At 31.4% G+C, this 17,276-nt stretch overlaps 1 protein-coding gene across 2 annotated transcripts; it reads left to right on the top strand.

Annotated features, from left to right (window-relative positions):
- The first annotated feature begins 12,260 nt into the window (after positions 1-12,260).
- LOC107628780 (protein kinase STUNTED) lies at positions 12,261-16,196 on the top strand. 2 transcript variants are annotated; one of them, XM_088506542.1, is made up of 11 exons: positions 12,261-12,600; positions 12,850-13,166; positions 13,276-13,349; positions 13,447-13,541; positions 13,664-13,785; positions 13,903-14,424; positions 14,517-14,765; positions 14,853-15,016; positions 15,104-15,331; positions 15,513-15,662; positions 15,839-16,196. In XM_088506542.1, exons 2-11 carry the CDS (start codon positions 13,031-13,033, stop codon positions 16,073-16,075), a joined length of 1,977 nt encoding a protein of 658 aa, XP_088362668.1. In that variant the 5' UTR covers positions 12,261-12,600; positions 12,850-13,030; the 3' UTR covers positions 16,076-16,196. The 2 variants fall into 2 exon arrangements, with proteins under 2 accessions (XP_088362668.1, XP_020973668.1); XM_021118009.2 differs by lacking the exon at positions 12,261-12,600 and having other exon boundaries at positions 12,805-13,166.
- The last annotated feature ends 1,080 nt before the right edge of the window (positions 16,197-17,276 follow it).

The raw sequence follows: 17,276 nt of genomic DNA, 5'->3' as shown, positions 1-17,276 counted from the left end.
TTCAAAAAACCTTTGAAGTTATTTTTCTTTCTTTTGTGATGTATTAGTCTTTTTTATGGGTATTTTAGATAGAGAAAGTATTGGGAACCAATATTAATTATGTACAGTGTGTACAATGAGTTAAAAAAAAAAAGATAAAATTAAAATTAGTATTTAAATCCATTCACACTATATACGGTTATTTCTAATTTTACCGTAACTTCCAATACACGTTCAAAACTCACCGTCATCTTCTCCGGTTCTCACCTCGCGTCACTGAATTTCTCACCGGCCATACCGAGGCCGTCGCATCCTCCCACCGACACCATCCTCACCTCCGCCGGTCAGCTCGATGCGCCTCGCCCTCCGACGCTCAGCCTAACATTGCTGCCGCTGTTTCCGAACCGGCTTCGCTTTCTCCCATTCCTTCAAGCCTCTTCTCACCGATGATACCACCATGATCTTCTTCTTCTTCTTCTTCGGATCCAAGCATGATTAGTTTCTTTCATGATTTGAGCCCTATGCTTCACAACAGTGCCGCTTTTGTCATGACTAGTCCTTCAAAATTATGTTTCACCACAATAATAGTTTCTTCTGTTTATTCATCTTCTTCTTCTATTTTAATGGTCAATTTAGGATGGTCATTTTAGTAGGTATACGGATGGTTGTTTTATTTTTATGTAGATGATTATTTTGATTGGATTGAGTTTAATTATATATAATTAAAATATGTTAGATGTTCAATTCATTAGATATGCGGATGATTATTTTTCTCCTTAAGTGGATGGTTATTTTTATTAAGGGTGAGTTGCGTGTGGCAAGCCAAGTAGCGACGGTGAAATGAGATGATTATTGATGAATGTGGGGTGGTCGCCGGTTGAAAAAGAAGAGAGTATTGGAGGATTTCAGATGGTTATTTTTTTTTGAAATAACTAATTGAATTTTTTAAAAATTTGGAATTGGAGAATTTGAAATTTGAAATTTGATGTGAAATAACTGAATAAGAGTTTTTAAATTTATTATTTCATGAGTAATTTTTATTTTTAGCTCATATTGAGCTAAATAAGCAACTCATTGTACATATTGTACAAATACCCTATTGACTCACTAACGGGACTCTTTTAGATATGATATTATAAGTACATAATGAAGATACAACGAGAAAAACTTGTTATTCGCATAAAAATATCTTCAAAAAACTTTTAGATCTATTTGGAGAAGAAGAGAAGATTTTTTTTGTGTTACAACACTTTTCGTGTAGAATTAGAAATAAAAGAGATTGTGATTTGTCTCTATTTCTATCTTATAAGATTATTTGTAATCGAACTAGTGCTTCTTCTCAAATCATAAAGATTATCTATTTTCTTTTAGTCTTAAATCTAATGTGTTCTCTGTAATTTATAAGTGTCGTTCCACTATTTTCTTAAATAAAAATTTTTTTTATAAAAAAAATAATAATTAAGACTTAAGAGTGAAAGACATTTTTTACCTGATGAACTAATAATTTTGAGATTGAGTTAAGCACTCTTAATCTGAATTCTAATAATAGTTTAGTGAGAAAATCAAATGCTATGAATCATTTTTTTAAGTGTGATAAGCCAAGTTTTTTTTAACAATTTTTTTTCAAAGGGTGGTTGCTACTCCTAATGAAAATGGAAGCACAGATCAGCGTATGTTTCATATTTTGTACATGAGGTTGAGGTATATGAAGAAAAAACGAAAAAAAAAAAAAGCACTAGTGGCGAGTTAAGCCCCACTTTGGTTTTTAAAATTGGCGAATTGTACTGAATTAGTCCTCGAGATTTCAATTGCACTAAATTAGTCCACCAGATTCGAAAAAATGCACCACGTTAATCTTTCTTCTAATTTCCGTCACCGGAGCACTGACGCCGTCAGTGACGTGGCCAGTTCTTGCCACGCTGGACCCAACAATGGTTAGATGACATGGCAATAAATTTGATTAGCTCCAATTTAGTCCTTGTCCCCTTTTATAACCAAGATTTCTGTTCTAACTTCTTACTCTTCTTCTTCTACCCACTTTTCCTGGTTCTTCGTCTTCTTTCTCACTGTGCAGCTTTTTGGGTTTAGGATCATGAGTGCAAGTGCGAGTCAGAATTTTCTGCGGTCAAACAGAAGGATCTTCAAAGAAACTAGTAGAGTATCGAGTGTTCCAGAGTAGTGTGGGTGTGACTGCCACCCTATTCTCGGGTGGTCCACAACAGAGGCTAACCCTAACAAAGTCTCAACTAATAAGAATTATACATAAATAGATATGTAATAAAAGCATTAAATTTTTATGAATAACTACAAAGTGATTTCTATCTAATCCTTGAAGAAATTGCCAAAAGAAATTACCAATAACCCATGAACTTGATAGATTTCATTATCACAGAAAATGGTGGATGATGGAAATTGAAAATACCTGATATCCATGAGAAAGATGTCCACCATGAGGAAGATTAAGTGCCATGATTCTGTCATGAGATTTTAGCAATGCAGTATAAACTTGAAAATTTGACAGATAGAGGCTAAACGTTCACTGTAGTTTATGGGTAATAACATATGAGAAAAATTGACATCTAAATATTTTAAAAGAATCTACTGAATATCAAGAAAGCTCATAAGCATTCATTTTGAAATTTAACCAGCAAAAAGTTTACAAGAGAATTCAACCTAAATGCTACTTCTGAATTCTGAACAAAAACTCGTGTGCCTCAAGTGGTAGAAGAGGAAAGGGGAAAAAAATAAAAAAAAAAAGGTAATCACAAAGAATAGATCATGTCCACCTGCAAATTTAGAACAATTAGAACAACAGGCCAATGACCAACAAGATGAAATAATGTGCAATCAACAAAGCCAAATAAAAGGGTATACCAATATAGTTATTGTGCAGTTACCTCCCCATTTAGCTGGATCCAACCTAAATGCCTCGAGGGCGCGCTTCTGACATAGTCTTTCTGCCATATCAATGTACCTTGAGGAAGAAAGGCAACAATTTTTTAATTGGACTAGAAGCAGGAGTCCAATAATAAAATCCAAAATGCTAGCCACTGTATATTATTGTGTTTGTTGAATTATCGAGAGGTGAACGAACACAAAGAAGAAAAGTGAGTTCCAATTCTTATGTAATGTTCTCCCTAGGTGCGATAATTTTGAACAGAACCACGATTGAAACAGAAATAATTTTGTTGTTTCATGGTCTCTGCAATCACATTGCACGCAATAATTGTAGCTGCATAAATGAAGAGTCTCATGACCAATAACATGTATGTAAATAAATTACCTTCCATTGCCTAGCTTTTTCGAGCTCAAATATATCAGCAATCTAAGGATCAACAACCTCAAGTGGGGCATTCAATTGTTTTGGCCATTGAAAATTCCAACAATTTGAAATCGAAACCATCACACTACAACCACAATTAACCTTCTTTTTTTTCTATAGTAGAGATGAATTGAAGTGATATCTTACTGTAACTCCTGGTTTCTCTTTGTCGTAGACAGCTTCATCAGGATTTGTTGGTTCTGTGATGTTGGGTAGTGAAGTGTTATCAGCCAGGGCAGCGGGCTTATTGCCTTCGATGGGTGCTAATTCTTCCACCATTGAAACAGAGCATAAAAAGAAACCCCTAAACACAGTTCCACAAAACATCAAAACAAAACTCTAACATAAAATCAGCTTTAAAACTTGTGAACTGACAATATACAAAACACTTAACCATGATCAACACACATCACAGCATTCCATTAAATTTGAAAAAAAAAATTTCATCCTCACTAACCTCAGTAACGACACAGAAGATCCCTGTAGTGGCAAACGTACTCTTCCGACAACTGCACAGCGAACGTCGTGTTCCAATGGTCTCGAGAAATCCTATTGCAGCCACCTGTTGCTATTTTGGGTCACTCATGTAAGAGAAACCTTTTTTTCTCTGCACTGATGGAGAAGTAGAAGACGAAGAGTAGAAACAAAAAAAGGGTGCCTAACGTTTTATTTCTCATCACATACAAACGACGTCATTCAAAGGGGTGTTTAGTGCCAAATTAGAAACGACCTCGTCTCATTCTGTCCAGCGTGGCAAGAACTGGCCACGTCATTGACGGCGTCAGTGCTCCGGTGACGGAAATTGGAAGAAGGACTAACGTGGTGCATTTTTTTGAATTTGGGAGACTAATTTAGTGCAATTGGAATCTCGATGACTAATTCAGTGCAACTCGCCAATCTCAAGGACTAAAGTGGGGCTTAACTCCACTAGTGGCAGAACTAGTAAACGTATGAGTATTACCATAATAGTTATATATTGACACTTAAATAATTTAAAAAAGAAGTCCTCTATTATTCTTAAAATGACACATCTAATCCAAGTTGATTAATCATGAATGAAACTAGGTTTAATTTGCCTTTATGTCAATCAATTTCATCAAATAGTGAAGAAACCACACCACTATTCTTCATTCATCAGCTTCCATTGGCCAAAACTATTAGTTTCTTTAGACACCTACCAATCATAATAAAGTAGTTAGGTTTAATGCTATTTATGCTCCTATGTGAAAGTATATATATACAAAAACAGTTGAACAGGCATTACCACACATAATAAAGAATTCAAAGATAGCAGTGATGATGATAGAATTTGAACAGGGTCATGTATATATGGAATGGCAGCATCTAATGAAATGCTTATGGTTGTTGTTATTTCAGAAAGAATAGGGCATATCCCCCATCAATATGTGGTTCCAAATATGCAGTTGAGTAGGCCATGTATTTAGTACCAACTTTCTTATTTAATATCATTCTACATTATTCATCACTGTGGGGAACCCTTGTGATTTTGATGCTTGAACTGTTTTAATAATTCAATTATTCATTTCAATCAAGTTAATATAAGGGACATGGCATGGCACGAGAAAAAAAAAAAAAAAAAAAGAAAGGTGTATGTAGATGTATCATATATGTAGCGTATTCAATTGGTGTATGTATACATTGATATAATATATTTAGGGAGAGTTGCATAGCAAAAATAATTATTTGTATTTAATAAAAGTATCTATTAAACAAGAAAATTATATACATGTGAATCCTAATTTTTTGTTGATTTTTTAATAAAATTCCTAAAATTATCCCTATACTCCACTACCATCTTTTCTTTCAACAAAGATGTTTCTTTTTCTTCATCCACCACCACCACACTTGTACTTTCTCTGCCCCACTCCTTTTCAAGCTGCTACTGCTACTTCTTCTTCTCTATTGTTCTTTTCAATTGCCAATTCGAAATTTTTGACCTCTTCAATTGATTAGTGATACTTTCTCTTCTTCTTTTTCTTCGAAATTTTGATTGCAGAATTGGCGGAAGACTTATTCTCTAAGATTTTTTTCTTTTTTTTTTTCGTCGATGTCATAATGTGCAGATCCGATATTGTTAGGGATTTAAATTTGTTCGTTTGATCTCTGAAAAGGTTGAGTGAGTTTTTTCTAAAAGGAATTGTTGTCGAAGAATAAGGACGCAAGGGCGGTGTTTGCTTTCAGCGGGGCGGCAAAGAGCGAGGAGAAAATACCGATAGTGAGAGGGACGAAGCTAAGTCGTCGGTTTGGGAAGGGTCTTTTGATTTCTTTTTATCCATTATTTAAATTTAAGAATACACCGAGTCAGAATTTTGGGTTTGGGTGACAGAAAAAAACCCTAAAATTGACACGATAAGACAGAGCAGAGGAGCACGATGTTAACCTCAAATTCAGTAAAAGCAATGCTTTTGGTGACAATAGAGGATTGTAAACGTTCGAAATTTTTGGAAGAAGAAACGATGGAGTAGTTGAGGTTAAAAATAAATAATAGAGGTAATTTAAATATTTTATTAAAAAATCAACAAAAAACTAAAATTTGAGTATTTTTATCGGACAAAACTTATTTTTTATAAATATAATGTTAATTTTTTTATTTGATACATATTTTTGTCAATATTTATAAAATTTATGAATATAAATTGCTATTTTTACGAATTAGATATGTATAGTAAGATGAAAAAAAAAAAGAGTATATACCCATTTTAGTCCTCAAAGAATTTCAGACCAGACACTTTAGTCCCCAACTAAAATTAATTACTCGATTAGTCTCTAACAATTAACTCCGTCAGTCACTTAGGTCCTTTACTCTGTCAACTCTAACGGAGGACAAAATAGTCCCTAACAACCCTAATAGGAGACAAAATAGTCCCTGATCTCCTTTGTTCGGAAACGACACTGTTCTCTCCCAATTTCCATCATATCTCGCATAACACTAACAGTCTAACATTGTAACTTCAGGCTACACAATGCATACTCTATAACTTTAATGTTCATAAGGAAAAAAATCCTCAACTTATTCTCAACCAATTCATACTCAGGAAACTAATGACTATGTCTTTTAACTACTTATCATCTTCGATAGATCCTATGAATCTAGACAGCAAGTCTGATTTGTTAAGACTCGTCGTCGTTGTTGTCATCTCCCTCCTCCTCTGCCTTATCATCTCCATGACACCACATTGTCCACCACTCCGATCGCTTCCTTCAGCTTCTTCTCCGAACCAATGTTCAGTAATCGCTTCAATTTTCATATGAGCGGCAATGGCGATATTGCTCGTTTTACTGATAGCTTAGATGTGAGGTTGAAGCTGTCTGCCAACTTGGACTCCGGGAAAGAAGGAATGAAGTACTCGGTGTCTATTTCAAATGAGAATTTGTATATGATGTCAAAGAAGAATATTCTCATGATGTCCTAATGTCCAACAATCTATATTGCTTGCCGGAGAGTGGAAAAAGGCGTGCCCTTGGGATAGTTGTGGAACTTAGTCTTGAGAATGTCGTGGACGTTGTCGGGGTTGGAGGTGATGTTATCAAAGACGTAGAAGTGGATGCTTCTGGTGGGTGAAGTGCAGAGGAGGTGGATGTACCAGTCACAAATATTTAAGAAGCGTGTTGTTGTCCATGACATGTTGAGGTAGGTGCGACACGTGTGGCAATTACACCATGGCTTAATCTTGAAGTTAAAGAGGAGGAAGAAAAAGATGAAAAAGAAGATTGTGAAGGTGAAGAAGGAGAGTATGAATATTAGGATTATGCGAGATATGATAAAAATTGGGGAAGAACAGTGTCGTTTTCGAATAAAGGGATCAGGGGCCATTTTGTTCTTTGTTAGACTTGTCAGGGACCATTTTGTCTTCCGTTAGAGTTGACGGAGCCAAGGACCTAAGTGACTGACAGAATTAATTGTTAGGGACCAATCGAATAATTAATTTTAGTTGGGATTAAAGTGTCTAGTTTAAAATTCTTTGAAGACAAAAATGGGTATATACTCAAAAAAAAATTGATAATTTAGTTAAGACTTTATAAAAGAGAGCCATATCAAATAGAATAATTATGTTTGGCTACTACTTTGATCGGTTGTTTGTCCATCTTTTTAGAATTAGAAAAAATAAATCTTTTACTAACATTATTAACTATATACAAAAATCAACTATCAAATAATATTTATGTATATATCTTTTGTATTCAATTCTATATAAGTGAAGATTTGGTATTTACATGTAATATGATTTTTTTTTTATGTGTTAGAAAAGAAAAAGGCCATCCTCTTGAATCATGATTGACTTGAGAGAAATAGTTTTGCCACCCTACATATATTTATGTAACAACCAGACACAGATTTTTTAATATATATAGGTTTTACCAAGGTCAGATCAATTGCGATGACCATGTATAAAATTAAAATCCATTCTTATGAAAATATGTTGACTTGTCTCGTGTCTTCTTTCTTGTAATCCTTACACCGGTTAATATTAATTTGGACTTTGTTGTCTTTTCAACCTTAGCCTTTTTTTTCATTTTTAAATATTTTATTGTATATAGTAATTTAAATACAATTAAATTAAAAATTAATTTTGATACATTATTAATATAAAATATAAAATTATTTTATACATATATTTAATTATATAACATTATATTAATAAAAATAATTATTTTTTATATTAATCACGTATTTTAATCATAAAAAATGAATGCAATTACATAATTTTATAAATTATTTTACACCGTAAATATATTAAAATCAAACTCATTAAACTGTATAAAATGATCCTTTTCTATGTGAAGAGAGAAGAACGGTACCCTCAATTAGACAAATTAAAAGAAAATAAAACTCCAGTTATTTACTATAAATCAAACCAAACCAAACCCGATCTAATATTCTGTTATACCTAATATATCCGATAAAGAAACAGTAGATTATTTCTCAATTCTCATAGATTATGAACATGAAGTCAAGGTAGAAAACGTGGAAAAATTGAAAGGAACCTAGCTTTCTACCATCACTTTGGACTTTGACTTTGTGGGACCTATAACCTGTTTATGAATCGGTTTAATTATTTTTAACGTGTTCAACTTTGATTTCATCGCTAATTTCATTTTTACTTATTATATTTGAAGAAGCAACCAACAAATTAAATAGAATTAAACTAAACTAAGTAACTAACACGTTCAAGGTATAGTAACAGTTTCATTTTATCACCCCTCTTTTTCCTTCCACTTTATTTAGGTTGATGCTGCTGAGCGGTTGCTGCTATAACAAATATGTTAATGTTTTTTGCTCTGTAAACAAATTTGATATATCAAAGGAAATTAAAATTGAAATCAAATATTAATTATAAAAATATATATAGTATTTACCAATTCTTTTTGTTACTAAAAAACGTATTAAACACTATTAAAATGTCATTTCGATACTCATTTTAATATAACATATAATTTTTTAAAAAAAAATTAAATATAGAACTATGATAAGTATTACACATTTTTATTAATAAATATGACATCATATTTTATTCTTTATTATTAGAATAATACTACACATTTAAATCTTTTTGTTAACTAATTATAATTAAATTGGTCTAACATAATAAAAATCAGTTATGACTAATATTATTCTAAGTCTTATTATTTAATTTGGTTGGATCGAACAAGGTTTATAAAAAAATTTAAATGTATAATATTACTCTTATTATTATATGAAGAATTTAATTATGACTATTCTGTTGAGGGCCTTTTTTTATTTAATTTGCAAATTAGCAAGTTGATTTTAGTTAAGCTGTTGGCTGGTGGATCGGAATCGTTGGATGCCCTGCAGCCTCCATAAAAGGAAGTAGAAAAGACGTATTAGAATCTGTAGAGTGTAGACAAAACATTATTATTGTAGCTATAATATTAATTAACTTGACTTTATCCCATTTTAAATACTTTTGAAGGAAATTATTACACGATTATGGATTATATATGTCATTCAATTCAACAAGCGTTCGTGAAACACGTGCTTAACTTTATAATCAACACAACTTGAGTTATTTAGACTGCGGTTAATTTTGAGAATAGGACAAGATAATGACATTGAGAATAAGATATAAAAATAAAAATATAAAATTTAATATTTTTATATTTTGTTTAATGATAAATTAAAATAAATTATAAAAGTCTAATTTATTTTATTTTTATTTAAAATATTTAAAAAATATAATAATAAAAAATATAATTATAAAAATTAATAAAATAAAAAATATATTTTTTATTATTGTCTTAGTATTTTTTATTAAGAATGACACAAAATATACTAATTTAATATTTTTGAATATAATATCTTTATCCATATCTTATCTATCAAATATTATAATTTTGTGTTTTTCCTATCCTTATAAATTAAACAAACTAGCATTATAGTCAGTATCAAATGCTTAGTCTTTTTTACATTTTTAAAAAAATTACTGATGAATTATTTATAGCTTTAAAATTGAAAGCAATTATAAATTATAACTTGTTTATGTATCATGTTGTGTAGTCCTGCATAACACATTTTTCACGACATTTGTAGTAAAATGGAAAACATTATCTTTTAATATGATTGAACAAATTCGAATTTGATCCTACGTTGACATATTTAATATTTTAATTTCATTCTTCACATATATTTTTAAAATAAATTTAAAAAATATGTATATTATTTATACAAAAATTATCTAAATAATGTTGTATAATTATAAAAGATACATAAAAATTAGTTAAACAAGTTAGTTTGCACTTTAAAAACGTTTTGCATTTTATATATCAACATGTCAAATCCTTACGTTTTTTTTTTCTAAATTGAAACTAGCGTACCTGCATATCAAGTTTTTTTTTTTTAACAAAAACTAACACAACACAACAAAATGGAGTAATTTGAGAACAAAGAGTTATTAATCAACCAAATATAAATTAATTTATAGTCATTTTTTATATTATCATTAACAACTAAAAAAAATTAAAATCAGTCTACTATTTATAATTCTTAATGGACTTGTTAATAACTTTTAATACACTTACTTCTTGATTTTTTAATATTCTATCATTTCTTTCTAACTAAGTATTTTAAATGTTAACAAAAAAAACCAATCAACCACCTATTCAATTTTTCATTTTTTACAGGTGTTCCTGTTCAACTCTCAAAGTGTTACTTGATTGTTCTTGAGATTGACAATAGTTTATTATAGGCGACCAACCAAGTACACCACAACTGCCAAGTAAACTCACACCTAAAAAACAAGCGATAATAATTTTCAGTACCTTTGTTACAAAAAAAAAAAAAAAAAAAAAACACAAATATTATCATGTTGATCAATAGTACCAAATCTACTTAATCTGTCCTTAGTATTGGCCCTGTTAACTAACACAGATCAGGTAAATAAGTGAATAACTCAACTCTTGGTGGTACCAAGTTCCTCCAAATAGAATTAGTGAAACTATAACTTGTAATGTCTTTCGAAAGTGTTTGAGGCTGTAAGACCTGCACAAATGGGTTGGTAGAATAAATGCTTGATATGTCAAAATTTCGTACAATTTTATCTATTCTCTTATTTATTAATATCTGATAGATTGTATAACCTATGAAGTCGGTTAACTAATTCCAACTTCTATTGGAATAGATCCCTTCTCTAATAAAAATTTCAAATCCATTCTAATCCATCCCATAACTTATAGTCCCTTATTATAGATTTGGCTTGGTTATTGTCTATTAAAAAGTGTGGCTATATCTTGAAATTGTTAGTTTAACTTTGACACTAATTTTTTAATTTATTTAAAATTTAAATTTTTAACAAAAATTTTATTAGAGAATTATTTTATCTTTTTATTATTTTGTATAAATTTTATAATATTATTTTTTTACTTCTATTTCAGTATTAGTTTCATATTTTTTATTTTTTACAAATTTAATAATTTTTTGCAAGTTAATTTTTTTTACCGTTTTTATAATTCTATTAATAATTTTTTTATATTTAAAAATCTACCAATTTTTATTGCTAATTATTTTATATTTAAAAATCTACCAATTTATATTTTATATTAATTAAAAGATTCAATATCATTTGAATTAATATTAGTTAGATCATTAATTTTTAGTCTATTAATTTAGATTAATTATTTTTTAATTAAATATTTTAATTTATTTATTGATTTTATTTTATTCATAATTTATATTTTTATTATTAATTCATGTTTTTTAAAATTAGTTTTTTAACTTCAGCCAAATAAATAATTAAAAAAATATTTTTGTATTATTAGTATCCTTACTACTTCACAGTGAATAGCACATGCACTAGTCCCCGCCACCACCAAGGTGGCCGGTCACATAACACCTTGCCAAAGAAGTTTTCGGTTCACAACACACACAAAAAATTATAACTTGCATCAAAAGCAAGAGCTAAATATATATCTAGTAAAAAAAGAATACTGATAGTGGCAAACGGCAATTAAAACAAAACCTAATGAGAACCAATTTGTATTAAAAATAAGAAACCATAGTTACATAGTAATTTGTGAGGAAATTATTATAAGCTAAGAGATCCCTATATCATATCATGTAATTAAACTAACAGCTCATGGCTGATAGTGGAAGCAATGTGGTCCAGCAGGGTCGTCGCCCAACCCGCAATAACCGGTAAAAAATATCCACCAGCATTTCCTCCTTCCATGTAATGCGACCGGATATCAAGGGTTTCCCGCCAAAATGTCCGGTTACACTCGAGTGCTAACTAAATTAACAACATTAGCATATATCACGCCCATTTTTTTTCCCTTTGTATCTTATAATTAAAAAATATATGAATAACCAATTTAGTGACAGATTTTTTTGTGTAAATATAATATTTTTTATAATAATAAATTATTTATTAATTAATTAAAAGAAAACTAGTATTTCTCTGTACCTTCCACTTAGGAGGCTTTTGTTACCTCACTTTTCGCACCAATTCTTTTCTTCGTTGCCGACACTACTTTAGTTTCCCTTCCCCTTAATCCTCTACCATCTCTATGATTCTCTTTTCACTTCCAATTTTAAACACCAGCCACTGAATTTAATTAATAAAAAGCACACATTTTTTTTGTTAGTTAGAAAATTTTCTTTACCTATCTGGGTTCTTAATATTCTATCATCACAATCAAACAAAATCTCTGTAGATTTGGTTGAAAGTAGGTGAGCCTGCTGATGCAATTTGGCGGTAAATTCAGTTAAAAAAATAGAATTTAACATATCAACATAATGTTATTCTCAAACCGTGGCTGCTTAGGTACACATTTCATTGTCAAATGTTGTTTTTTTATTCAACATTCTTTTTTTCTTAATGCAAAATGTTGAAGGGTCTCAACTTTTGTTTCATCCAATGAGTCTCATGTGACTTTTTATGTCCATGCTTCATTTTTTTTTAACAATATTTTTTATTTTCTGATGGGGTGGTGCTACTATTTATATTCAAGGTATGCATGATGAGCTATTTTAGCTTATTCAAGTTCCAACCATGGTGGTTCCTGTTTTGCAGGGAACAATAATGAGATGGATGTTCATTCAAGAAGTGATGATGATGATGCTAGTGTGGTCAACGACAACCAGCAGATAATTGAAGGTGTTTCTTCTTCTGCAATCCATAGCTTTTTCTGGTGTTGAAGTTTAAAGCAGGGAAGGTGATTGATAAAAGGTCCAAATCAAAAATCAAAATCACAATGACAGTTGAGAGAAGGTTTGTTTTGGTTGGGATTAGAATAGATAGCCATAGCAGACATCTCCTCAACTGGGCACTTTTTAAAGTTGCTGAACCTGGGGATTGTGTTATTGCACTCCACATAGTAAAAAATCCAGGTAATTAATGAACTTTTAATGAGATTTTGCACTTATTAGCGTATGTAACTTTTCTTCCTTTTTTTAAACTCAAACATTGTAAAAGTAGTTCCTTTCTTTTCTTATGCAGCTTATGTTTCCAAAAATCAGACTTTGATAGATGGATACTTAGAGGTTTATGAAGGACTATGTGATGTGAGGAAGGTACACCGACATTTATACACCTTTAATGCTTCTTTTGTTGATGGGATTGGGAAGTGCCATTCATTTTTATTGATGGGGCCGCCAAATTGGGTTTCAGGTAGGACTCACTGGTCAAATCCTGACAGGAAGTTCAATCAAAGACATTCTTGTTAGAGAAGCAAAAAACCATTCTGCTGTGGCTCTTGTGGTAGGGTATGTATATGTATGTAGGAGCTTGTTAATTTTATACAACTTCTAAATTGTGGGTTTAGTTTACCTTATTATTATCCTTATGCATGCATTTACTTACTCTAGTACCATATTTTCATTTCCAGGGGCCGAGCTGCCACAGCTAAATATTGTGCCAAACGACTTCCAACTACTACCAATGTTCTAGCCATTCAAGATTCAAGAATTGTCTTCAGAAGGTGCACCAATAAAGAACTACCACTATCAGGTTTGATATCTTACTCTTTTTTATTATATTATAGGAAACCTACTCTTGATCTAAGAGAAAAATTAAATCACTTTATGACAATAGATGCTAGAATAAGGCTTGTTTTTCATGTGTTAGGTGGTTTGCTAGTGGATCCAAGACCAAGCTTAAGCATAGAAAGCATGAGTGATAGAGTAGTTCAGTCAGAATTTGGTGACTCTGAGTTGGAGATTGAGAAATCAAGCCATTGGGGTACCAGGGAATCAAAGCAAGAATCGTTAAGCGGAACAGGGAAGTTCAAGACAAGGTCATTATCTATGTTTTCAGGTGATCCTGCTGAGCAGAAGCTTGGATGGCCTCTGCTCCTCAGAGCCAATTCAGAAATCTCACAAAACCTTCATGCAAGGGACATGTCGGTAGTGAAATGGGTGATGAGATTTCCGGATCGTTCGCCACATGGAAGTCCTCACTCTTCCATCGAGGAGGGAAACCTGTCTGAAAGAGGCATAAGTGATTTCGAGGATGAGAGCTCTAAAAATGGTTCACCTCTATCTTCTCAGCTACCAAAGGGAATAGAAGGGATGCTTAACCTCAATTCACTCAATTGCAAATGGTTCAGCCTTGAAGTTCTGAAGTCTTGCACTAGCCAATTTTCTTCAGGTTAAACTGATTCCACTTTCACTGATTCTGATTATGCTTTTCAGGATTTAAATTTTAAAGTAACATAACCATGGATTCTCATTTCATTTCAGAAAACTTGATTGGGAAAGGAGGGTGCAATCGTGTTTACAGAGGAACTCTCCCTGATGGAAAGCCAATTGCAGTTAAAGTTTTGCAGTCATCAAAAGAAGCACGGAAAGAGTTTGCCCTTGAGGTGGAAATAATATTATCACTGGAGCACAGAAACATCACTCCTCTGCTTGGAATTTGCATTGAGGACAGTGAGTTAATCTCTGTTTATGATTATTTCCCCAAAGGGAGCTTAGAGGAAAATTTACATGGTAAAGTTTCATTGTGAGTTTCCTTTGCGTTCTCTTTTTCATTCATCATTGAAAATGATGCTGATATGAATTCAAAAATGGATGTAGGAAGGAACAAGGATGGTCCCATCTTATCATGGGAATTAAGATTTAAAATAGCTCTTGGAATAGCTGAAGCCTTGGATTACCTGCACAGGGAAACTCTGAAGCCTGTAATACATAGAGATGTCAAGTCCTCAAACATTCTTCTTTCCCATGAATTTGAACCACAGGTAATCAAAAGCTTCTGATACTATTAGTCTATTAGTACTCAAATGATGTAAACAATTATGTGACTCATGAGTGTCCTTTTGTTGCAGTTATCTGATTTTGGGCTTGCAATATGGGGACCAACAACTACATCTTTTCTGACAGAAGAAGATGTTGTAGGAACATTTGGTTATCTTGCTCCTGAGTACTTCATGTATGGAAAAGTCAGTGACAAGATAGATGTTTATGCCTTTGGTATAGTGCTACTTGAACTCATATCAGGGAGGGAACCTATCAATCCTGAACCTTGCAAAGGACAGGAAAGCTTGGTGGTGTGGGTAAGGCCTTAACCCCATTGAGAGTGATACAAAAATTGTCACAATTTTATTGATCACATGAGATAACATGTTTACTAACTGCTACTGTATCTATTAAATTAATAATTTGGTCAAATTATTGTATTAGAATACAAAATTATGATGACTTACACATAATTAAAAAAAAAAAAAATTCTTTCAGGCAAAACCAATCCTCGAGAGGGGGGATATAAAGGGCCTATTGGACCCAAGTTTAGAAGGGAAGTTTGATGAGGTCCAATTACAAAGAATGGTTCTGGCAGCATCTCTTTGCATTACAAGGGCTGCAAGGCTTCGTCCTAAAATGAACCAGGTAACACTACAAAATGAACATTCTTAGCGTATGCCATGAGTTGGAACCATTGTTACATAAATTCACCAATTAAGTGACATACTGCATATCAATTTCCATACCAATTCATAAATTACTATGGTTGGAACATTTTACAAGAAATTCTATGGATTTATCAGTATAATATTGTGTTGCAGATACTAAAGATCCTAAAAGGAGACAAGAAAGTTGAAGGTGTCCATAACTTGCAAGGGAATGATAATAATGATGAACATTCAGAAAATCAAGAAAACATTGATGATGAGGTCTACCCTTGCTCAAGTACAGAGTTACACCTTAGTCTTGCATTACTTGGTGTTGACGATGACACTACATCATTTAACAGTAGTGAACATCCAAAAGAACAATGGAGCAGGTCATCAAGTTTTGATTAGTTTCTTTATCAATTGTATGAGTGTATAGTTTTTTTCTTAATTAGAAAACAAAATAAAATAAATAAATGAATAAATAAAAGAGCTGCACCCATTGCTGAGGTGGTTTGTTGATTTAGAAAAAAGGCAAAGTTTTCCTTATGAAGTTATCCAACCAATAATACAATAATATACTACTCAAGTAGTATATTAATATGGGATTTGAGGTTAGCAATCATCAATCATAAGTAAAATAAAATTAAAAAAGAGGAATTTTAAAGATTTATAATACAGCATAGTTGGCACTTGTCACCTGCTCTGGGCCTGTGGCATGAGGTTAAGTGTGCTAAATCCGTTGACTGAAACCAACAATAATCTAAAGATAATTGCTTTGAAAAATTTTTATTAACCGTGACCAATTATAGAAATGTTCAATAAGAAATAAGTAACGTGACAGCTACATATAAGAAAAAGAAAATTATATGGTACAGATCTAAATCTGTACAGATTTAAAGATTTGTTTCCTTAAACCACACTTTTTAAAGCCACACTTTTCACTTAAAATCGTAGCTCTTCACAAAGAAAAACGTCACCTAATGAAAAAAAGTAAATTAGAAGATTTAAGAGAAGAAATAATTAAGTTATCGAAATTAATAGATCAAAAATTAATGATTTTAACTAATGTTAACTGTAATGACACCGAATTCTTAAAATCAATACAAAATGATTTTTCTCAAAATCTTTATTTTACTATAAGTTTTATTGAAGGACTTCAAAAACCTGAAAAAACTTATTTTTCACACGAAATTTCTAAGAAATGTTACCATGGAAATGATTCCCCACATCTTTATCATACTTTTAACCCACAATTAAATTCTATAGTAGATATGCTTGAAGAAATATTAGTATCTATAAAATTTCAAAGAAATAAGGAAAAAGAAAATCCTAAAGAAGAAAAATTTCAAAATATAATCAACATAACAGATTTAAAAGTAAAACCATCACTAAAATTATGAATATTGAAGAAAAATTAGAAGAAGTTACAATGCTTTTTAAACAATTAAAAATGGCTCAAGAAAATAATATTATGGAACAGGGATTTCAGATAGAAGAAGAATTAGTAAATTCTGAAAATATAGAAAATGAAGAACACGTCCTAGATTATTCAAGTGACGAAGAACCAGCAATTCCAATACAAGTAAAAAATGAAGCTGGAACATCTAGG

The sequence above is a fragment of the Arachis ipaensis genome, chromosome B3 (assembly GCF_059453495.1).
Source record: "Arachis ipaensis isolate K30076 ecotype BB chromosome B3, ASM5945349v1, whole genome shotgun sequence".
NCBI lineage: Eukaryota > Viridiplantae > Streptophyta > Magnoliopsida > Fabales > Fabaceae > Arachis > Arachis ipaensis.
The sequence above is the reverse complement of the archived record's forward strand: the minus strand, read 5'-3'. Positions and strand labels throughout refer to the sequence as shown.

What these genes read in the sequence shown, in the direction of transcription:
- LOC107628780 (XM_088506542.1), top strand. Translation starts at nt 13,031, where the DNA reads ATGACAGTTGAGAGAAGGTTTGTTTTGGTTGGGATTAGAATAGATAGC. An exon ending in CACTAGCCAATTTTCTTCAG is followed by an intron (nt 14,425 to 14,516) that starts GTTAAACTGATT and finishes ATTTCATTTCAG; the next exon opens with AAAACTTGATTGGGAAAGGA. An exon ending in AGGAAAGCTTGGTGGTGTGG is followed by an intron (nt 15,332 to 15,512) that starts GTAAGGCCTTAA and finishes AAATTCTTTCAG; the next exon opens with GCAAAACCAATCCTCGAGAG.